At 48.4% G+C, this 24,357-nt stretch overlaps 1 protein-coding gene across 7 annotated transcripts in view; it reads right to left on the reverse strand.

Moving 5' to 3' along the window:
• The window catches only part of MYH14 (myosin heavy chain 14), a 91,180-nt gene that overhangs the window by 38,934 nt on the left and 27,889 nt on the right, over positions 1–24,357 (reverse strand). For 4 of the 7 annotated variants that reach the window (XM_070044248.1, XM_060289108.2, XM_060289107.2 and 1 more), the window contains 14 exons: positions 21,466–21,561; positions 19,078–19,196; positions 17,688–17,840; positions 17,304–17,477; positions 16,821–16,994; positions 14,680–14,794; positions 12,784–12,906; positions 11,152–11,339; positions 8,142–8,263; positions 5,785–5,854; positions 5,487–5,647; positions 4,321–4,429; positions 1,191–1,322; positions 147–353 (listed from right to left, as the gene is read on the reverse strand). In XM_070044248.1, the coding sequence (XP_069900349.1) occupies positions 147–353; positions 1,191–1,322; positions 4,321–4,429; positions 5,487–5,647; positions 5,785–5,854; positions 8,142–8,263; positions 11,152–11,339; positions 12,784–12,906; positions 14,680–14,794; positions 16,821–16,994; positions 17,304–17,477; positions 17,688–17,840; positions 19,078–19,196; positions 21,466–21,561 (1,943 nt within the window). The remainder of the gene's footprint in view (positions 1–146; positions 354–1,190; positions 1,323–4,320; positions 4,430–5,486; positions 5,648–5,784; positions 5,855–8,141; positions 8,264–11,151; positions 11,340–12,783; positions 12,907–14,679; positions 14,795–16,820; positions 16,995–17,303; positions 17,478–17,687; positions 17,841–19,077; positions 19,197–21,465; positions 21,562–24,357) is intronic. The other 3 variants (XM_070044251.1, XM_070044250.1, XM_070044249.1) reach the window with 2 other exon arrangements.

Raw genomic sequence — 24,357 nt, forward strand, 5'->3', positions numbered from 1 at the left:
TTTTTGCTTAAGACACTTGGAGCTGAGTTTTGTTTTGTTTCATTTTTTCCAATTCATGGCCAAAAGAGGCAGGGTTTGCTGAAGCAAGGTGTGTGGGGTAAACAGAAGGGGTGGGGGAGGCGGCCTCGGGCGCACGGGGGCCAGACCTGTATGTGCTGCTGCAGCCTCCGCTTCTCGGTTTGCAGCTGGCGGCTGCACTCCTCCTCCTCGCCCACACGGGCCTCTAGCTCCGACACCACCAGTTCGAGCTCCTGCTTTCGGGCTGCCAGCCGCCCCCGGGTCTCCTCAGTCTCAGCACACAATTCTGCCTCTGCTCGCAGTTGCTCTGCCAGGCGGGCACGCTCCTCTTCCAGCTGGGGATGGGGTGGGAGGTCAGCGTCCGTTAGGTAGTGCTCCCAGGATGGCCCTCAGTGGAGCACGAGGTCCCTCCTGCCTGCTGAGTTACTTTGCCCTTTGAGGCCTGGGGGGCAGGAGGGAGAGATGGAAGACAGTCCCCCACCCTGCTCTTCATCTCAGGATGACCTCTAGTCACCAAGTCAGACCCCTGGGGGCCTCCCTCTCCCTCACCTCCCTACAGCCCATCAGTCCCCAGCTCCATCCCTCCTGCCCCCCTCCTCTCTCCCCATAACCCTAACAGGCTTGAGCCTCATCCTCTCCCAATGGACTCTCTACCCGCTCTCCCAGCCTCCGGTCTCTCCATCTCCAGTCCATCCTCCAAATAGCCCCAGGGAGGACGTTCTATCAGCTCACAGTGCATTTAATACTCCTACGCCTAGAAATTTAACCAAAGGAAATAATTCTGAAAAAACAAACAGAAAAATGCTCAAGAAGGGGTTTGCTTCAGCGTTATTTTAAGATTCCAGAAATACTGGCAACACTTAAAAGTCCACCGCCTGTGTAGGATAGCCCAGCCCCTGCCCTGCCCCGATGCTGGACCAGCCTCCTGATCATCTTGGCTCTGCAGCAACCAGCCCCACCCCCACTCAATATCCTGGCTACATCCCCAGGGCCCCGCTCCCAGCATCTCGCTGCTCAACCACACCAGTTTCCGCCCCCATTCGGCCCCAGTAAACCTCGGTTCTCCGCCAGCCCGCAACCTACCCCTGCCCCTGACCCAGCTCAGCTGGAAGCCCCGCCCACCATCAGCTCCTCCCACCGCCACGCCCTCACCCGGGGACCTCGCCCCTTACCTGCGCCACCCGGCCCTGGAGCTCGCCCACCTCGCGGGCACTCTGCTGCTGCAGCTCCTGCACTTTCTGTAGTTCCTGCGCCCGTGCCTGCAGCACCTCATCCTGCCGCGTTACCTGCAGCAGTGGCTTCACCTAGGGGGACAGGAGGGATGGTGGGTGACTGGCTCCCACCGTGGGAGGCCGCTGGGCTCAGGAGCTAAGAACTCACGCTCTGAGCAGGGCCGCATTCCTGGGTTCGCATTTCAGCTCCTCTACTACTGGCCTTGTGACCTCATCAGTCGGAATGAGTGAATGACTTCACATTTGCCAACAGCCTAGAACAGTCCGGGGTACATTACAAGCAGCACTAAATGTGTCCCTTTTTTGCTACAGGGTCCCTTGGCCTACAGGAGACACTGTGCCTCAAAGTTCTCGGTCCAAGGTCCATAGTGAGAGATGCACTTTACACTGTGTGATTCCAGGCTGGAGTGAGAGGCCAGCCCCCCCCCCACCACATGAATAACCGAAATGAAATTTCACCAAACCACCCTCCCCTTTGCTAAGCGGGATATACTCTGCTCACATCTGTTCTATTGCTTTTCTTTGGTTCTCCTCAACTCCGATTCTTCTCAACTTCTCTACTGTATTTGATTCTGTTTTATTATCTTCCTTTCTGAGGTAATTCATAGCATTTATCACAACTATAACTTTCTGTTTATTTGTGGGATTCATTCACTGATGCCTGTGTGGACCAAGAATGTTGCCGGACATCGCCTGACATATCAGTAAACAGAGGATGTTGAGGCCATCAAGCCGTGAGCCGCTGCAGCTGCCCCCAACGGTGCACCCTGAGGGGATTCAGGATGGCGGAAAACAGGATACTGGCCCTAGGTCATTAAGGTGCATATCAAAGGAATAATTTCATTCAGCCCAGACTCTTGCATCTTCCCATTCAGAGAAAAGCGCTAAATTCATTAACTCAAGGTGACTGGTTTTTCTTTAATTAGCAGTAATCTTGATGTTTGACTACCTGGTTTTGTTTGTTTGTTTGTTTCAAAACTCCTATATATCCCGGCTCCTCCCTTACCTCTTTGGAACAGTCCCTCAGAGCTATCTGAGGGCTGTATCCGGGGCTAAAGTCCTCAGTAAAGCCCCAAACAAAACATAATTCTCAACTTGTAGGTTGTGTATTTTTTTTTCAGTGACACCTGGCAAACCACACCTCCTGTCCCCAGACCTAGGATAGGCAAACTTTTTCTTAAAGGGCCAGCTAGGAAATATTTGAGGCTTTGCAGGCTATCCTGTCTCTGTTTTAACTACTCCATTCAGCTGCTGTAACTCAAAAACAGGCACAGACAATACAGTAACCAAACCAATGGGCATTTACAAAAACAGGTGTCTGGCCCATGGGCCATAGCTTACCAACCCCTGCCCTAAACTGTGGGCTCCGCGGGGCAGGGCACTGTATTTTTTTTTTTAATTGAAGTATACAGTTGATTTACAATGTTGTGTTAGTTTAAGGTGCACAGCATAGTGATTCAGTTATATATAACTATATATATTCTTATATATTCTAATATATATATATTTTTTCTTTTTTAGATTCTTTTCCATTATAGATTATTACAAGATATTGGGTATAGTTCCCTGTGTTATACAGTAGGTCCTTGTTGGTGGGGCATTGTCTGTTTTTATTTACCATTTTATTATTGTACCCTCAAAAGTTACTGGCACATAGTAGGTGCTCAGTTAACATGGGCTGAGGGCATGTAGGCTGACAGTTCAGACGTCATATTCAGAATTACACTGAACAGCTGTGTTTTTGCCTCCAAATCTCCATCCTCCTTCCTGCTCTCCAATTTCCCATTGGGAGAACACCCTGCCTCGAAGCTCACACACTTGGCTCTGCCCCTCTGCATTGGGGAGGCATGTGATGCCGGCCTGGCTCATCTGATGTGTACTGACTGGTTCTGGGAGGGTCATATGACTCCAGCCAGGCCAGTGAGAGTGAAACCTGGGACTCTGGCTGGAGGTCTGTGATAAGAAAAGACCACAGTGGCCTAGTTGGTGGCCGCCATGTGGGAAAAGTCTGCAGGGATCATCATGGGGGAAAGTCACATGGGAGGCACAGAATGTCAGATAACTAACATTGTTTGGGCCCTTGTGCAATAAAGGGTTAACTCAGCAGGTCTGGGTTGTTCAAACCCTGCATATTTCAAGGAAAGGACTGGCCCTTGGCTGGTTCCTGGGAGATCATCTCTAAACCTTTGGATTATCCTGCCTGATAGGAGTCCTTTGTTTACCTTGACCTCTGGAGGGGCTGGAGTAACTAAGGTCAACCACGTGGACAGTCAAGGGGGTCAATCACATGCCTATGAAAACCCTAGACACTAAGGCTTGGGTAAGCTTCCTTGGTTGGCAATATTCCATATGCACTCTCATACAGCATTTCTACAAGAATTAAGTCCTATCTGTACAATTCTACTGGGAGTGGACAATTGGAAGCTCGTGTCTGGTCTCTCCTGGACTCTGCCCTGTGCGCCTTTTACCTTTTCTGATTTTAATGTCCATCCTTTCACTGTAATAAACTGTAACCATGAGCATAACAGCTTTTCTAAGTTCTGTGAGTCCTTCCAGTGAATCATTGAATCCTAGGGGGTCTTAGGGACCTCAACTCAACCCTAGATCCAGCTGCACCTAAAGCTGTCCCATATCTTTTTTTTTGTTTGTTTTGTTTTGTTTTGTTTTTGCTGTACGCGGGCCTCTCACTGTTGTGGCCTCTCCCATTGCAGAGCACAGGCTCCGGACACGCAGGCTCAGAGGCCATGGCTCACGGGCCCAGCCGCTCCGCGGCATGTGGGATCTTCTCGGACCGGGGCACGAACCCGTGTCCCCTGCATCGGCAGGCGGACTCTCAACCACTGCGCCACCAGGGAAGCCCTGTCCCATATCTTTTAACCACGTTGGTTTGAGTCAGATTTTTTGTCGCTTGTTACCTCGAGACTCCTGATGAACAAAAGGTGGGCTGATCAGTCCCATTTTACAGATGCACAAAACTGAGGCCCAAACCAAGAAAGTCACTTGCCCAAGCAGACCTGGCCCCAAGGACCTGTCTCCTTGCCACGTGGGTCACCTCTCCAGGTGCCCTCACCTTGATGAAGAGCCGCCACCACTGCCAGTGTCTCAGCTTGAGGTAAGCTGCACAGTTCCGCTGCATCACCCTCAGAGCACTCTGCTGCTGCTGGCGCTTCTGGAAGGCCCTGGGTGGGGAGATGGGTGGGTGGGACAATGGAGACTCAGCCCCTCCAGGCCCCGTCCCCTTAGCAAGGGAGCAAAGCTCTCTTCAATTAGTCAACCATTATTAAATGCCTACTGTGTGCAAGCACTGCTCTATTATCAGTAAATCTTGTTGGGTTCCGTCTATCAGTCTCTCTGCCCTTGACTCTCTCTGCCCTATTCCCTCCTCTCTGTCCCCACAGCCCCAGCCCCAGTTCAGCCCCAGCCTCATCTTCCACCCACTGGACCCTCACCCCAGCCACCTCCCCAGCTTCCCAGCCTCCAGAGAGGGCTTTCTATGCCCACAGCTGACCCACCCCTCTCTTGCTCCTCAGTGCCCCTGGATATGGTCCCTGCCCCTCTGCCTGGTGTTTGAGGAGTCCTTTATTCTCTGATCCTTCCTCTGGGCCAGTTCCAAGGGAGAAGGAGACTGTCCTGAAAACTCCCTGCATTCCTGAAATGTACCAGGCTCTCACATCACTGGGCCTTGGCACAAGCTGTCACTCCTGCCTGGAACACCTTTCCCATCCTCCTTCATCTACCTGGTCTGAAGGGCCTCTTGCTGTACCTGTATGACCCCCATCAAAGCACATCTCGCCCTGGACTGTGACACTTTGAGCCCGTGTATGTCTCCCCCTCCAGACTGGAGTCCCTTGAGGGATTGGCCACTAAGGTGATCACACGGACCTGGTGTGCCTGGGACTTTCTCTGTTTTAGCACAGAAGGTCATGCATCCTGGGAAACCTCCAGTCCCAGGCAAACCGGGATGGTTGGTCACCCTAATGCTGAGTCTAGCTCTTCTCTGAGTCCCCAGCATTGCTCAGAAGCCTCAGGGACTCTAGAACCAAGAAGCCTGGGCGTCCAGTGGCTCCATCCTTTTGTTCTCAGCCCTTCTACCATCCTGGAGGCCCTGACATCTGGAGCCAATTGATCTTCTACCATCCTGGAGCCTCCCTGACCCAGCCTCTGGGGCCATCTGGTCAACCCCTCCCTGAACCAGCCTTGGCCAACGTGACCCCAAGAGATAGTGGGGAGCCGCACTTGCGAGCCAGGTATCCCCGGGCAGCTGCCTGGAAGGACACAATGATGTCTGTGACCTTCAGGTCCCGCTCTTCTTCTAGCTGGGCCAGAACCCCTGCCCGGAAGAAGATCTTGCTTTGTCCCACGCGGTAGAGGTTAGGGTCCAATTCCAGGGCCTGGATCTGTGACAGTGGGGGAGGGGTCATGAGGAGGAAGGGTGATGAAAGGGGAGGCTCCAGTTCAACCTCCTCCACCACCTGAGACTGTGCACACACGTTCACACTCATGCACACACCCTCAGCCTCCACCCCACACTCACCATCTTCTCACAGGCCTGCTTCCCATCCATAAAGCCCTTGGGGATGGCATTGGGTGTCAGGATCTCGTACCTGAAGTGGGTGGGGAGGGGTGGGGGAGGGGTGAAGAGTAACAGCAAACTGTCACCATGGCCAGGCACTGGGTTCAGAGTGACAAATAGCAATAATAACAATAACAATAGGAACAGTAAGAAAAACAAATATTTAAGCATTACCGAGGGCCACACACCAGGCAGAGAGCATTAATACCACCACCAATGGCAACATCATCAATGTGTCCTAGGTGTGTCCACTCCTAGGACACACCACGTGCTGATTATGAGTGTTTAATTACACCAACACCATAGGTCATTGAGACGTAAAGGCAAGGTGTGTCTCGGAAGTGTGAGAATAACAAGTAGGGGCTGATGCTCTTGAACTTATCCGTGTCAGGTCCTGAGCTAAGTGCTTTACAGCTGTTTCTTTCACATTTCTCAGCGCAACTCCAAATTTTAAAAGTACGTTTCATAAGCACACGTGTCTGTCCTCAGAGCCTTTCTCCTGCTGTGCCCTCTCCCTGGATCCTGACATTTCATTAAAAATAATGCATATTAGATGTACAACATATATGCACTAACACATATACATAATATTATATATTAATGTCATATATTAACATGCGATATTTTTTGACTGGTGATTGGGAAATGTGTGTGTGTGTGTGTGTGTGTGTGTGTGTGTGTGTATCAGAGTTTCTCAGTCACCAGGGATCTTGCTAAAATGCAGATGCTAATTCAGTAAGTCTGGGGTGGGGCCTGAAAATGTGCATACCCAACAAGCTGTCAGGTGACACTGATGCTGCTGGCCTGGGGACCACACTTTGAGTATGAAACTGCAGACGTTCACTGTCCAGTGCAGCAGCTACTGGCCACACGCAACTACTGAGCCCCTGAAACATGGCCGGAGCAATTGGGCAACTGCATTTTTAACTGCGTTTCATTTTAACTAAGTGAAATTTAAATTTAAAAACTGAAGCAGGGGGGACTTCCCTTCCCTGGTGGACCAGTGGTTAATACTCTGCGCTCCCAATGCAGCGGGCCCAGGTTCGATCCCTGGTCAGGGAACTAGATCCTGCATGCTGCAACTAAGACCCAGCACAGCCAAATAAATCAATAAATATTTAAACAAACAAAAAAACTGAAGCAGTGTAAAATATTTTTCTGTTCAACACAATTTCTTTCTTTTCTTTTTTTTTGGCCGCTCGTCTTGTGGGGATGTTAGTTCCCCAACCAGAGACTGAACATGTGCCTTCAGCAGTAAAAGCAGGGAGTCCTAACCACTGGACCGCCAGGGAGTTCCCACGATTTCACTGTTTTGATAGGACTACATTTCACTTTGACCACTGGAAATTTAGTGTCTGAACTGAGATGTGCTACAGGTGTAAGACATACACCAAATTTCGAAGATTCGGTAGGAATAAAAGAATGCACAATGTCTCACTACTAATTTTTTATATTGATTACATGTTAAAATGATCTAATATCTTGGGTGTACTGGGTTAAATAAACTCTTGTTATCATTAATTTCACCTGTTTCTTTTTACTTTTAAAAATATGGCTACTAGAAAATTTTAAATTGTATATGGGGCTCACATTCTCTTTCTATTGCATGGTGCTGCTATATACAGCTTGCATGAAGCATAATTTTTGTTATAATATTCACCATATTACTGGCTTATTATATGTTGATATTTTTTCCTTCTCTCCTATTCGACTGCATTTTTTTAAAAAATAAACTTATTTATTTATTTATTTATGGCTGCATTGGGTCTTCGTTGCCGTGCGCGGGCTTCTACTCTTTGTTGCGGTGCGCAGGCTTCTCATTGCGGTGGCTTTTGTTGTGGAGCATGGGCTCTAGGTGCACGGGCTTCAGTAGTTGTGGCACGTGGGCTCAGTAGTTGTGGCTCACAGGCTCTAGAGCGCAGGCTCAGTAATTGTGGTGCACGGGCTTAGTTGCTCCGTGGCATGTGGAAATTTCCCAGACCAGGGCTCGAACCTGTGTCCCCTGCTTTGGCAGGTGGATTCTTAACCACTGCACCACCAGGGAAGTCCTTGACTGCATTTTTATAAGAAATGCCGATTGCGATACCCAGATCGCAACATAGTACTCTATGCCCTTTCTCTTGGGGAGTCCAGTGAATGGGGGCATTGCTCTCCCAAATCGCAGAGGAGAAAGCTGAGACTCAGTAACCAAAGGAACTTGCCCGGAGGCCCCGCCCCTCCACTCGCGCTGAGGCCCCACCCCTGACCCTTCCCAGAAGTAGCAGTTGGGGTGCTTCGGATGCAGGCACCCAAGCCCTACCCCACCCCATGCCGCTCACCTCTGCCGGAATTCCTGGAAGAGGATGCGGTTGGGAAAGCCCTGGCGACAGATGCGGATGCCCTCCAGGACGCCGTTACAGCGCAGCTGGTCCAGCACCAGCCGCGGCTCCAGCTTCCCAGCCTGCAAAGAGCAGTCACAGACATGCGAGGTCAGTGGCTGCCACACGGGGGCGCCACTCACTGGATGGCAGCCGTCAGGGGAACTCAGGTGGATGGCAGTTTGGGCAGGTCAAAAATGGTTGGCAATTTCATCTGGTTCAACCTATCATTTACTGAGCACCTACTACATGCCAGGCAGAAATGCCTGCCCCAGGGAGCTCACTGTCCACTGGGAGAGGTCGACAATAAATGAGGTCAAGACATCACAAACGTCAGGAGTAAATGAGTACTAAGTGCTGAGGGGCAAAGAGCAGAGGGGAGGGAGGACGGAGAGTGCTGAATTTGCATAGGACAGTCTAGGAAGGCGATGTGTGAACAAAGCACGGACATCATTATTTTTGGTAGTTAGCTTTCATTGCCTTTTCTTTCTCTTACCTGCTTTTTTTCCCCCCAAAGTAATACACAAATGGTAAAAATCTAAACACTACAAAAAAATTCAAATTACACATTCTGAAAAACAACTCTTGCCTTGCCCAGGCCCCCAGAGTGGTCAACACAATACCCAGGTTTTTATGGAGCCTTCTAGATCAGTTGTTCTCAACCCAGACTACACACTGGAGTCCCCTCACATGCTTAAAAAAGCAAAAACAAACAACAAACAAAACCAAAAAAAAAAAAAAAAAAAGCCCTGGCCCCAGGCTAGGGCAGAATATAAGTATCTGGTAGGGACGAGGGTTAAAAAATGAGCACCACCATTCTGTATCTTTCTCAAGGGCTATCTAAGCATATATGTACTTATTCATCCATCAAATGTTTATTAATACTCACTGTCTGCCACACAATGTGTTCTAGGCACTGGGGACTCAGCAGTAAAAAAGGCGATAAAAGCCCCTGCCCTCAGAATGTTTATGTCCCAGCAAAAAGGGAGTTTCTGTTTATTTATTATTATATATGTTCCCTATTCCTTGGTAATAACACTTCCATTCTGTGGGAGGGAGGGCGCTATTCCTCCCCCTATGCTGTCAGTCCATGAGTGGCTAGGACTGACCTCATCCTGGCTCCAGACATGGTCATGTGACTCAGGCCAGGCCAATCAGGCTGGTTCAAGGGTGGGCACAAGAGCCATCCTAGGCCAGTGAAAGAAAGCCAGCCCTGGGACTGCTGCTACATCCATGCTGCCAGAGGCTCTCTCTTTCCTTTAGGGTTGCTGAACTGAAAGAATGAAAGTCTGGAGCCATTGGTGGCTGCCGTGCCACCCTGAGAATGGAGACAGAGATTCATCGGAGAGGAGGCAACACATAGAAAAGCAGAGCCAAGCAGAGGAAAAAGATTCCTGACGTCACCGTTTGAGCACCTGGATCCAACTGTGCCTGAACCTAATCATGGAATCTTCAATTATGTGAATCTATACATTCTCACTTTTTTTTTTTTTTGGCAGTGCCCTGTGGCTTGTGGTATCTTAGTTCCTCAACCAGGGATGGAACCCGGGCCCTCGGCAGTGAAAGCGTGGAGTCCTAACCACTGGACCGCCGGGGAATTCCTGATACATTCTCACTTTTGCTTAAGCCATCTTAGTGGCTCTCTCAAAAGAGCCCCAAGGAAATGGCTGAAAGTAGCTGGAAACTGGAAATAATATATAGGATGGTCTCACAGTAACATTTTGGTTTTTTCCCTCCCTCCCTCCCTCCCTCCTTCCTTCCTTCTATCCTTCCTTTCCTCCTTCCTTCCTCCATTCCACCCTTCAACAAGACATTTGGCAGGCTTGAGTGGGGGGGTGCCCAGCAAGGTCGGGAGACTGATTACGTAAAAGGGGACTGAGAAAACCAGTAAACGTGTGCTATATTACAGGATCTCACTGTTGCTAAAAAGAGATGTTGGACGGGAACTTGACATACTGGTGGGAACTCGTAGTTTTCGATATATAAAGGTAGTCATAGAAATAAACATAGATGTTTACGTGTATGTACACATATGTGTGTACATGTATATACATATGTGTATGCATGCATGTACATTACTGTGTACGTACATAGCTCTATTTACTGAGAGGTCCTGGGAGTGACACCTTGCTACCATGGAGCACCCAGATCTTAGACTGTAAGCACCCTTCTCCACTAAGGCTCTTTGGAGAAGTGGCTGAGTCCATGTATGCCGTCTTTCATCAAATAAAAGCCACTATCCATTGTAAAACACACTGTTATCTTCTATACCACCAAGAAAGAAAAGCTCTTGTCGATTAAACTCTGACAGGCCTTTGATTGTAAGCCACATCCCAACTTCAGAGATGCTAAAATGTCACAATACATGTGTCTTAGATTTGATAAAATATGGTATTTACAGCTATGAGAAACACAGATCCACCTACTCAATAACCTCAGCTCCTGCTTTCTGAGGACAGTATAAGCCCCAGGCACCTAGTTTCACCTTCTATGCTGACCCTTCTCTACAGGGCCTATTCTCTGATTTTGCCAACAAGAAAACTTATTGGTGGCCTAGGAGGCCAGGCATGGTCACCCCACACTTACATGACACTCCCAGCTCCAACGGTCTTTTTTCCATCCCTTGTACCTTTCATGCTCCAACCAACCACTGGGCTTCTGCACAAGCTGTTCTCTGCTTAGAATGCCACTTATCCTTCCAAGCTCAGACCTCACCTTCTCCAGGGAGCCCTCCCTGACTTCACTGTATTCCCACTACCTGGCACTTAGTAGGTGCTCAGTAAAACTTAAGTCCTATGAATGAATGAATTTTCCTAACAGGGCATTGAGCCTGGGAGGGAAAACAACTTGCTCGAGGTCACACAGCCAGTCAGAAGTGAGCCTGGGGCCAGACATGGTTCCAGCCACATCCAGCGACTGGGACTTTACCCACTGCCAGAGTTGCCATCCCTCCCTGGGCTGGGTCACTCACCCTCTTCTCGTGGTTGGGGATGATACAGCGGACGAAGCTGGGGTTGGTGTTGCTGAGTGTGGCCATGAGGCGGCTCAGGGACTCCTTGTAGAGCTGTCCCACCGTCCGGAACATGCCCCGGCGTGGGCGGCCACCAGGCGGGCCATCCCCAAGGCTGTTCACCTGCTCCAGCCCCACGATGCCCTCCACTGTGGGAGGAGGAAACAGATGTAGAGAGAGAGTAAAGTCAAAGGTCAGTTTTATGAGGCTGGGTTGGCCAAAGGTCAACGATCTTATTATTTATAGGACCTGGCACTTTACATATGAAACACCTCTCACAGCCTAGTAAGGTAGGTGTTATCAGCCCATTGGACTGACCAGCAAACTGAGGCTCAGAAAGATGGAAGACTGTGCCCAAGGCCACACAGCTTAGGATCTGAAGACCCAGGATCTGAACCCAGGCAGTATGAATCTTCTTGAACCCTGGTCTCTGACCCTTCTTTTCCATTTTCCTTATCAGCAAATGATGATGATGAAGATAGAAAATGCTTCCTTAGCACTTATTCTCTGCCAGGCACTGCTCAAAGCACTTGACATACATCAGCTTATTTATAAGCCTATAAAAATCATTCCCATTTTATGGATGAGGAAACTGAGGCACAGAGAGGGAAAAGGGCGATAACTACAGCTGCATTTTCAGGAACTTGAAACAGTGTCACATTAACAATGTAATGAAGTCTGGCTTTATTACGATATTTGAAATAAGGCAATGTTTAAAATAAGGCAAAAAATTAAAAATACATAAATAAAAAGAAATGAAAAAACATAAAATAAAATAAGGCAAACTGCCTCCATAGTCACCATTTTCCCAGAAAGGCCTGATTTCATGATAATTTTTTTTCCCTATTGTCATTTGATGCTGTCACTTCAACGAGTGAGAAATATGCACCCCTTCGTCTCAAATTCTATGCACTGAATCCTTCCCAGTTGCTCAAGAACCTGCAGCTGGGGCAGAAGCTGATGGCCCGCAACCCCCAATCACGAGGGTTATCACGGTCAACTAGATAACTCGCTCTGAGGGCAGTGCTTGGCACACAGTGGGGGCTCAGATATGGCATTTTTCCTCCCCAGGTTCAAGTCTCCCTCCTACCGCCATGCTCCTAGTTATTATCAAAAGGATAATTATCATTTATTAAGTTCTTATAGCACAGGTAAGAGCAGAGGCTCTGGGTTCAAATCCCAGCTCTGTCCCTTACTGGCTGTGTGACCACAGGCAGGTGACTTAACCTCTCTGTGCTTCCATGTCCTCAACCGTATAACAGGGGTAACAGTACTAACAGCTGCCTGATTAGGTGGTTCAGAGGATTCCATGTGTTAATAATGGTGAAAGGGCTTTGCACAGTGCACAGCACACAGTACGGGCTCAATTAGTGCCAGCTGATACTATCACAGTTGTTTGCACTTTTACATGCGGTTTAGTTAGAAGAAGGCCTTGTGCTGCTACAAAGAGTCTGGAAACTGCTAAGGGAGCCAACAGGGGGTGGGGACAGGAAAGAAGAGGGAAAGATCTCTGTATGGTAAGGAAAGGGGATAGACGTTCAAAACCAGGTTCCCGGTCCAAAGGGCCCACCCTCCTCGTCTGGCAAATCTCACCCGTTGGTGCACAGCAACACCCACCCCCTGACGGAGAAATGGCAGAGCCGCGCCTCCCTGAAGATCCTGGGGGCGACGGTGGGAAGGAGCCCAGGAAAGAGAACTGCTGCAAGCCCCCGTGCTCTGGGTGGGGGTGAGGACAGACGGGGGGAGAGGCAGGGAGATGGGATGGCAGGTGCAAAGGGAGCAGCATGAGAAGAGGCAGGAAGAAAAAAGAAGAAAGGGTTATTAGTCAACAGCACAGAGCAAAGCAGGAGGAGGAACCTGATCCTGGCCATGAACTTTTAAAGCCAGGGAGACTGTCCTGTTCAGCTTTATGAGGGCATCAATGTTGGTTGAAAGGGCAAATGCCCCCTTCGAATTTAATACCCGGGGGGAAAAAACTTCTCTCCCTATAGGTTGAGTCTGTATCTGTTTTATTAGGTATCCCCTTTTGCCCTGGCCACCAGGAAGCTCAAGGACTAACTCAAGGCTCCCACCCAGCTTGTTGAAGAGAGTTTGTCTCATTTGCCTTTTCCCCTGGGCTTCCAGGATGTTGGGTACCCAACTCTGGGCTGTCAGGATGCCCAAAAGCAAAGCCAACTCTGGGCTCAGGGCAGCTGTAGTAGAGATTGATGCAGAAATGGCCCCAATCCCCCACCCCTCTCTGTGACTTGCAGCTCCTTGAATCTGGGCTGGCCTTGTGACTTGCTTTGTTCAGAAGAACTGTGGAGGAAATAATACTGTGTGGGGTTCCAGTCTAGGACTCAAGAGGCTTTGCCACTTCTACTTTCTCTCTTGGAACACTTTGAGAGCCGAGCATATACAGGGTGGAGCATGTGAAGTATTAGGGGGAACATCATGTGCCCGTGAACATGGCACAAATTTTAAAGAAGTTGACGGGGAAGATTTTCAGTCTGAAGGAGATGATTCTCGGCAGAATCTGGCTCTGTTACTGAACATCAAACGATGCTTTTCAATCCCTCTTGTATAAACTATATGAGATCCTAACATCAAATTTCCCTGTCTAAAATCAGCTCACCATATCAAGGTGTGCTATGCCCTTTTGCTCTGTGAGTTTGTTTTGGGAATGACTCATCTTGCTTATTTTGTTCTCTTGTCCAATTGCATGGGCTGGCGCTGCTACTACTATGCTTTTCACTTCAATAAAAGATTAAGGCAAACTGACAGATTCTGGAAACCCAGAATCAGGAAACCAAGATACTGGTTCTGTCCGTTTTATAAAATCATCTCTCAAACCTCCTCTAAGGATGGAGGGCAAGGATGGACAGGGCTTGCTGGTCTGAAAGTGTCAGTCTGAAAAGACGGATGGCCAAACTCACACGGGCCTTGTTGGAGCAGGAAAACTCCAAAACTATACCTGGGTTTTTGCTCTTTTTTTTCTTCCCTGAATCCCTGAAGGGAACTTTGGGAGAGATCAATGAAAGCAAAGCCTAAAAGTTGACTAACCTGTAAATACTGCCCTTCCGAGTTCTCTTGTTGTTATTAATTCTTTTTCAGTCGAATCTCTTGTTTTTTTTTTTTTTAGGGATCACATGCCATCTACAATTAATAACTTCATTGCTTCCTTTTGAAAATTCATATACTTATTTCTTTTTCTGGTCTGATTGCATAAACTATTATCGCCCAAACAGTGTTTCACAGCAGTGTTGACAGTGGGCATCCTTGTCTTTTTCTGATTAAGGAGGAGTGTTTTATCATTGAGTGTGATGCTGGTTTGAGATATCAATCAATAATCACTAATTGGAATCACTACTGTAAGGCTGTCTGGCCTACTGGCACCAGTTCTGCCTCTGAGCTGACAACTCAGGTCTGGAACAAAAGTGTTCACACTGTGAGTTGGGAGAAGGGATGCACAGAGCTCCAGGGACAGGGCCTGCGGAAGCTGGTCCTTACCGTCTTTCCAGATCTCTGCCGTTAGCCGGTCTGTGCTCTGGTGAAGCAAGGCTGCGACACTGTCATTCAGAGGGTCCATGTTTTTCATCAGCCACTCATTGGCCTTGTAGTCAACCTGAATGAAATTGGGCACAGGAGGGTGGCGGGATGGTGGGTTCACCAGCACTGCTGATTTCCCAGGGAGCCTCCCAGAAGCTCTGAGATTCCCAGCTCTGGGGCTCACCACTCAGGAGAGAGCACTGGTGGACACCTTGTGCCCATATCCTGAACTGCACCCACCCGCAGCATGGTCCCTCTCCCTTTCTGTATTTCCCTTAAGAGGACCCTGCCCACCTCTGGGACCTCATCCACCAACACTTCTTTCCTTATTCATTTAGCCACTCTGGTCCTCAAATGTGCAAGCTCATTTCCACCTCAGAATTTTGACCCCTGCCGTTCCCGCCACCTGTGATTCCCTCTCCGTGGATTTTCACGTGGCCAGCTCCCTTCCATGGAATCACAGTCTTGACCACCACGATTCCCTGCATGCGTTCCCCCCCACCAGATGGTGGCTTCCAGAGGCCGGGGCCTGAGTCTGACTCACAACCAGCAGAGGACTGGGCACACAGGAAATCTTAGCAAATGTCTGGAAAACAACTGAGTTCTAGAACAGAACACATGGGTCTCCTACCCCTCAGCCTTTGTGTATGCCGTTCCCTCCACCCATTCTTTTCTGGCTACGGGTTACTCATCATTTATTTTATTATTATTTTTTAAAATATTTATTTATTTGGCTGCACCAGGTCTTAGTTGTGGCATGCAGGATCTAGTTCCCTGAGCGGGGATCAAACCCAGGCTCCCTGCATTGGGAGCATGGAGTCTTACCCACTGGACCACCAGGGAAGTCCCTACTCATCATTTAGACCAGGGATTGGCAAACAATGGCCTCCCGGCCAAATCCCCCTCCTTTTATAAATAAAGTTTTAGGGACCTTCCTGGTGGTCCAGTGATTAAGAATCCGCCTTCCAATGCAGGGGACGCAGGTTCAATCCCTGGCTGGGGAACTGGGATCCCACGTGTCACGGGCCAAGTAAGCCCGCCCGCCACAACAAAGAGGCCGCACAGGGTGTGGCAACTGAGACCCGACACAGCCAAAAATAAATAAATAGGACTCCCCTGGCGGCGCAGTGGTTAAGACTTTGCCAGCCAATGCAGGGGACACGGGTTTGAGTCCTGGTCCGGGAAGATCCCACATGCCGCGGAGCAACTAAGCCCGTGTGCCACAACTACTGAGCCTGCGAGCCACAACTACTGAGCCCGCACGCCATGATGCCTGTGTGCTTAGCCTGTGCTCTGCAACAAGAGAGGCCATTGCAATGAGAAGCCCGCGCACCACAACGAAAAGCAGACCCCACTTGCCGCAACTAGAGAAAGCCTGCGTGCAGCAACAAAGACCCAATGCAGCCAAAAATAAATAAATAAATATAAATAAATAAATAGATAATTTAAAAAATAATAAAATAAATAAAGTTTTATTGGAATATGGCCTTCATTTATGTGTGAACTTGTGGCTTCTTTTGTGCTCTCATGGCAGAATTGAGTAGTTGTGCCAGAGACTGGCCCACCGAACTGAAACTATTCACAGGAAATGTTTGCTGACCCTTGATTTAGAGTTCAGATCAAGCATCACTCTCCTCTGTGAGACCTTCCCTGGGATTGCTCCTCTGGACTTTGACACTATCCCTAGCTGGCCCCATTAAAGCACTTATCGGCCTTATATCCCGATGGTCTGTCTTCGTCTCCCTCCCAGATAAGGAACTTTGTGAGGACAGAATCATATCTGACGTGGGTTCCCAGCTTTGCTCAGCACAGGGCTGAGCCCACAAAAGGCATATGTTGGCCAAATGAGTGAATAAAATGCACCTAATTCTCCACCTGGTGAACTCCTATCCATCTCTCGAAACCCACTGCAAATATCCCCTCCTTGAGGAAGCCTTTGCTGACTTCATCAGACAGAGTCCTCACTCCTCCAAGGGCTTTCCTACCCCTGGCCTGGCTGTGACTTGTCCCAGTGGACACCAGGTGGCCCCTGCTTTCCCTCTGCACCCTCCCTTCATCCTCACTCCCACCCACAGCCCCCAAGGCTGGCCCCTGCTCCCTACCTTGCCCGCATAATGCAGGACGCTGAAGTCGGCCTGATCCCGCAGAGTCCTTGGCCGCTGGAATTTGGGGTGACCACCCTGCTCTTGGGCCACCTTCTCCACAAAGGACTTGTCTGTGGCCTTTGGGAACCAGCACTCCTCATCCAGCAGAGCGAGGAGCCCAGGGGGGTTGGCCTGACCATTAACAGAGGAGGGCAGAAGAGTTAAGTCAGATCCCCAAATACTGGACACTTAGGTTGCTGCTAATTTTTAGTTCTTGTGCCACTTGGGACCTACGAGCAAACACGAGAACAACCGTTATAGCCATCGATTAGCCCTTTGATTCGAGCCACGCCCTGTGGCAGGCATGTTCTGGGTTCTAATCATCCAGCAGCCACAAGGATCTATGCCGTTTTCCCCATTTAACCGATGGAGAGGCCTGAGGCCGGTGGGGTGAGGAGCTGGACCAAGGTCACGTGGAGGGTAGAGCAGCCGTGGGCTCACCGGCCGCTCGATGAGGTCGATGCAGGGCTGCAGGTCGAGGCCGAAGTCGAGGAAGGTCCAGGGGATGCCCTCGCGCTGGTATTCTTCCTGCTCCAGGACAAACATCGTGTGGTTGAAGAGCTGCTGCAGCTTCTCGTTGGTGTAGTTGATGCAGAGTTGCTCGAAGGAGTTCAGCTGCGGGGGGGGAGGGACACATGAAAGAGGGGGACAGGGACCCGGAGGGGGCAGGAACCCGGGGGGAACAGGGACCCATAGAAAGGGGAGCAGAGACCCAGGGAGGGGAGGACAGGGACCCAGAGAGAGGGGGACAGGGACCCAGAGAGAGGGGGACAGGGCCACCGTGATGGAGCCCTCCCAGCCCCCAGCCAGGCACAAAGCGCAGACCTGGAAGATCTCAAAGCCGGCGATGTCCAGGATGCCCAGGAAGGAGGCGCCTTGGCGGGGGCTACGGTCCAGGGCTCGGTTGAGGCGCAGGACCAGCCAGCGGAAGAGGCGCTCGTAGGTGGCCTTGGCCAGGGCCTCCAGCGCAAAGTCAGCCTGCAGGTCAGGGCACACAGTGAGGGCCCAGCCTGCACATTAGTGCCCCCCGACCCCGCCCTGCCGGCAGGGAGACACTGGGTGTGGACGGAGCCCCATCATGGTTCGTCAAGAGCAGTGACATTAACAACAGCAGATCATTAGTGACGCCCTACTGTGCGTCGGGCACTGTGTGAAGTGCTTGGGGGCACATTAGTTCATGAATATTCCACCCAACCCTTGAACCAATTTCCACGGCAGAACAGGTAAGAGGGTGGAATCTGGAGACCAACATCTAGATTGGAATCCTAGCTCTGCTACTTAGAGGCTGTGTGACCTCAGGCATGTGAATAAACCTCTCTGTGCCTCAGTGTCTTCATCTGTAAAATGGATCCTATCAATAGTACCTTGACTGACAGCAGAACCCAGGTCAGTGTGATCCCCAAGCTCATAACCGTCACTGTGCCTCCTCTGTCCTAGCACCTCGAGAGCCCAGGCTGGGGTCAGGCAGAGGCCTCTGCCCCAAAACTGGAATTCTGAAAACATCTAGTCTGTGTTCACCTCTCCCCACCCTCACTGCCACCACGCTTATCTGTGCTGCTCTCATCGCTTGCCGGCACTGTGACAGTGGCCTCCTTGTGTCTCACTGCTTCCACTGGGTCCCCCTGGACCCAATTCTCCACACAGTAGACAAGGGAATCTTTATAAAGACAAACTGAACCAAGTTATTCCCTGGCTTAAATCCTCACTGGCCTCCTGCTGCACTCTGCATAAAACTCACCTCCTTATTGTGGCTCCTAAGACCTCATGTGATCTGTCCCCTTCCAACCTCTCTGACTCCAGCTTCTACCACCCTCTCCCCCACTGTCTAGTCTCACTGATCTCCTTAATGTTCCCAACTTGCCAAGCTTGTTCCAGCCCCAGGGCCTTTACACATGCTATATTCCCTTTGTCTTGAACCATCCAAGTCTCAACTCAAATGTCACCTCTTCCGAGAAGACTTTCCCGAGCACCTCAATCCCCTCCTTTGAAGAAAGCACCCGTTTCTTCCTTTATTATCTGATTCCCTACTACAGCCTGAGCTCCCTGAAGGCGTGGTCTTTGTTTCCATGACTGCCTTTATTCTAGCACCTAGACCAGAGTCGGTAGCTGAACAGACACTCAGCAAAAGTTTGTTGAGTGAGCGACAAAAAACTGGCATAAGCTGCTTAAAAATCCAGGGCCCTCCCTGCGCCCACCTGCCGCCAGCCTTGCCCACCTGTTCCTTGGTCTGTGCTTTCTGCACGTAGTCCCGGCCAACTTTGATGCGGGGGGTGAGCAGGGCGCGGGAGAAATCTGTCACCCCCAGGCCCAGGAGGCGGCAGAGCTTCTGCGCAGCTGAGGGCGAGAGGCACCAAGATGCGATCAGCACTGGGAGGTGGGGACAGTGCAGAGGGGGGGAGGGGGGAGAGGGTGCCACCCCCCACCGTTGGTGGAACACCAGCCTTTCCTGCTAGAGGCATTACGGGTCCTAAAGGTGTGTGCATTCTCCAGCCCAATAATTCTCCTCCTGGAACCCTAAGTTGGCAAAAATAATTCTGGATGTGGGCAAAAGCTGGACTAGGAGGATGTCTGTCACAGCACTGTTTACAATGGGGAAAACCAGGAAGCAACCTGAATGTCCAACAGCTAGGGATTGGTTAGAAAGTCAGGGTGCATCCATTTGAACAAATGTTCTGCAGTCACTAAATATTATTATTATAAATAATAATTATTTATAACATTATTATTACTAATATAAGCATTATAAATATTATTTACTAAATAAATAGTCATTATAAATTATTACACAGTACACTTAAGACATGTACATTTCATGATTTGTATGTTTCACTTCCAGTCCATGAAAGAACTGTAAACAAATATCGGATGCCAGTCATTGATATACAGGCTGAAGGGTCTGTACCAATATCTGAGATTTTGAAACGCGCCAGAAAAGGAGACGGATGAACAGAGGATGCAAAGATATTCGATAAAGCGAGCGTAGTAAAGTGTCAGTGGTAGAATCTTGGTGGTGGATCTGGGTGTTCGGTATAAAATTTTTTGAACTTTTCTATATGTTGGAAAATGTCTCAATAAAATGCTGGGGGAAAACTCTTGGAATAAGAGTTCAGTGAGGTGGCCAAACCTAAAAGAAATCTTAAAAAATTCACTGCTCTTCCCTATTTTTGTAGGAATAAAAAATTGCCAAAATGTTAATAGCTGTTTTGGCAGAAGATGGAGGAAGGGCTGTGTGGGCAGGTGTATTTCTTCTTTCGTCTCTGAATTAAAATGATCATTAAGAAGTGTTTTTGAGCCTCTATCACTTGCGTCACAGGAAGATAGTTACTACAAATACTCAGCTCCAGCAAAAGAGAAAAACACTGAGGAAGAGACACATTAAAATGTCAACAGTGGTTATTTCTGAGAGGTGATGAGGATTTAAATCAATCTCTCTCTCTCTCTCTCTCTCCCCCTCCCTCTGATGCAATTGCAATTTCTAATTCTTCTACAGTGATTTTGCATTATATGGGAATATTTAAAAACTGAAAAAACAGCATGGAGTACTATGCTGCCAGTAACAGGGTGACTTAACAGGGTTCTAAGCCCTTGGTGTGTACTTTGCCAGCCGGTGGAGCCTGGGGGCTGCTTCTCCAATTAATGTTTGCAAATGCAGAAAAGGAAATACAAGGGATTCCAAAGGAGATTAATTATACTGACATACAGTTCTCCTCACAGAGCCCAGGTGAAGCAACCCCAGTACAGTTCTAGTTAATAACCTTGAAAAGTTACCCCCATTGCATTAAGGGGGTGGGGGGAAAGCAGGTTTCAAAACAGTTTATAAGGTCTGACCCCAATTTTGAAAATCAAACGAATGAGTATGTATGGCACACCTGCTGCGTGTGTGAACCTGGCCCCCAGATGTCACAGGGACAGCTCAGATCAGTGACATCGTGAGAGATGCCCCTTCCTTCATATGTTCTGTGTTGCACAGCTTTTGAAAACAGCCCATAGGGTGTCATAATCAGGACAGAAAGCTCTTCCCATCTCGAGGGGAAGGCGGTGTAAAGCGAGATTCCATTTCTGTGATAATTATTTCCACATTGATACAGACGTAGAACAAAGCCCGGAGAGAAATGCCCCCAAGAGTGTTAGCAGTAATTATGGGTAATTTCCCTGCCTTTATACTTCCCTGTCTTGCCATATTTTCTTCCCCATTCAGATTGTATTATTTTATAATAATAAAGAAGCAAAGCTATTTCCATTTTGATAAAAAAAGGAATATCAACTATACTTCTGCTGAAAGGCAAAAAACCCCCAGAAGTATATATACGCAGAGCGCAGAGGCCAGGAGGAGATATGGCCAGTGCTAATGCTGGTTTTCTGGGAGGGGCTGGGATGATAGAGGATCCTGCTGTCCGCGCCCCCTTCCACCTTGGCACACTGGTGTTGTTCAAATTTTCAGCAGAGCTCACACTTTTTATAATCAAGAAAAGAGTGGATGGTGTTATTTTGGTAAAGATTCAGCAAAGGGCAGGAAATCAGGGTGGTCCTGGATGGGAGGTGGGTCTGTCTGGGAAGGGAGGATGCTCTGTACGTAGGTGGGTAGCAGGCCATGTGGTGGTACCTGTGTTGTCAGGCATGGAGGCTTGATCGGTGTTCCGTTCTCTCTTCAGGACGATGTTGCCAAACTGGAGAACGGCCGAGACCATCCGCAGCATGGCTAAGGGGCAGCAGAGACACAGATCAGCGAGGCTCAGGGTCCTGACATGTGGTCTAAACTAGCCCCTTAGAAATCTAGCTTAAACAAGGACCTACTGTATAGCACAGGGAACTATACTCAATATCTTGTAATAACCTATAATGCAAAAGAATCAGAAAAAGAATAGATATATGTATATGTATGTATAACTGAATCACTTTGCTGTACACCTGAAACTAACACAACATTGTACATTAACTACACTTCAATTAAAAAATAAGATAATAAAAAAAAGAAATCTAGCTTAAAAACCTTATGTCAAATTATACCACCACCTGACACCAAGCAGGTCTTAAATACATGAACGGATAAATGAATTCTGTATTTTATTTTATTTTTTGGCCACACTGCGTGGCACGAGAGATCTCAGTTCCCTGACCAGGGATTGAACCCGCGCCCGCTGCAGTGGAAGAGCGGAGTTATAACCACTGGACCTCCAGGGAAGTCCCTGAATTCTGTATTTTATATTCAAAGTTTGCTTTATCGTCATTTGGTGTCTGCTCATGTCCATTTTATAGAGCAATGCATAGAAGATTTAAAAGGATTTAGAGAAATGAATGAGGAAGATCTTTAGCAATATGGAAAGATTTCTAAAATATCGAGTAAAAAATTCGAGGTGCAGAATGGTATATATGGCAACCACTATCTATGCAAAAAAAAAAGGCAGAAAATGTCAAGGTCAGTCAATTTTCCTTATTCTTGGTAATTATGTTCTATAGCGTCACCTGAAACACTGAATTATCGAATGTGAACAAACGTTCCTATGGGGGAATACAGGTTTGGTTCCTGGGAGCCTCTGGTCACATTTTCATCAACTGATCAATGCATCACCTTGGTTTATGTGTATTTCTGTTTAAAGGCACCTTATCTGATGGGAATGTAAACTGGTGCATCACTATCTAAAACAGTATAGAGGTTCCTCAAAAAACTAAAAATAGAATTGCAGCAATCCCACTCCTGGGCATATACCCAGACAAAATTCTAACTTGAAAAGATACAAGCACCCCTATGTTCACAGCAGCACTATTTACAAAAGCCAAGACATGGAAGCAACCTAAATGTCCATTGACAGATAACTGGATAAAGAAAATGTGGTACATATATACAATGGAATACTACTCAGCCATAAAAAAGAATGAAATAATGCCATTTGCAGCAACATGGATGGACCTAGAGATTATCATAGTAAGTGAAGTAGGTCAGAAAGAGAAAGACAAATATCATATGATATCACTTATATGTGGAATCTAAAATACGACACAAATGAGCTTATCAATGAAATTGAAACAGACTCACAGACACGGAGAACAGACTTGTGGTTGCCAAGGGGTGGGGGGTAGGGGAGGGAAGGAGTGGGAGTTTGGGATTAGCAGATGCAAACTAGTGTATATAGGATGGATAAACAACAAGGTCCTACTGTATAGCACAGGGAACACTCTTCAATATCCTGTGATAAACCATAATGGAAAGGAATATGAAAAAGAATACACACACACACACACACACACATGTATATAACCCAGTCACTTTGGTATACAGCAGAAATTAACACAACATTGTAAATCAACTATACTTCAATAAAATTTTTTTAAAGACATCTTATCTGATATACAGCATTGATTCACATTGAACTCACAACCAACATTCGCTACAACTGGAGTCTGAAGGAAGCTCTTCTCACACACGTATTTTCTCTGTAAAGCACATCACAGCCTTCCTGCTCTTAGGGACACCGGACAGCATTAAGCACTACATTTAGGGGGACATTTCAGACAGTGAAATCACCAACCAAAAAGCACCCCAAAAGTGAAAAGCATGGCACTCAACAGACTGTAGAAAGGACAGTGGTTTACAGTATGGGCTGGAACAAGAAGGCTGAATGTCACCCCGTGAGACTTCAGTTGGGTGCACACTGGGCAACTCAAAACTTTCACTCCTCTATGCATGACAGCAATGACCACAAAAGCACCAGGATATCTGGTTTGGGGGTTACGAATAAATGTCGTGTGTAGGTGAATTCTCCAACTCGGACATCGTAAAAGAAGATCGATTGTATTAATATTTGCACGTCTGCGCAAAGCGGCTAGAAATCTCGCCGTGAGTGGGCAATGCTGCCCCCTAGAGGACGTCTCGGGAACGTGCAGGGGTTGGTTAGCATAGGGATGGGGGCCACCCTGGCAATGTTTCTGGATGCCACAGAGACTGGGCAGGTGGGAACCAGAGGCGTTGCCCTTCTGTATCACAAACAGTTGCCCACATTCCGTTTGATTGCGAAACGTCCCAGTGGACATTCACGTCTGTGAAATCATGGTTTGGAATGCTCTGAGACTAACCCCAGCAGTTTTATGTATACACACAAAAGTGTTTTGTGTTTGGTTTTAATACACAGTGCATTTTCTAGGAGGATAGTCACTGAGGAATCCGAGGGAAGGCTGGTCTTGGTTTTGTTCAGAACTTATCAAGATTTGGTCATCGCGTCAAAGCCTCCTCGTCTCCACCCGCGAAGCTGCCCGCGGCTTGGAGTGGACCATATAACACGCCTACATCAGGCTGGGCTCCTGCCTGCTGCTTTCGAGGTGATGCTTCAGACCAGCGCCAACACCCAGCTACCTCATCCACGTTCCTCCTAGAACAGTCTTCACGATTTACGGATTGAAAAGGACACTGATCTATTTTCACTTACTCCGTGCCAGGTCCTGTTCCAAACACTCACAAATGACCTCATGTCACCTTCGGAACAACTCACTGAGCCAAATC

This window comes from Globicephala melas, chromosome 19 (assembly GCF_963455315.2).
Source record: "Globicephala melas chromosome 19, mGloMel1.2, whole genome shotgun sequence".
In the NCBI taxonomy this organism is placed as follows: Eukaryota; Metazoa; Chordata; class Mammalia; order Artiodactyla; family Delphinidae; genus Globicephala; species Globicephala melas.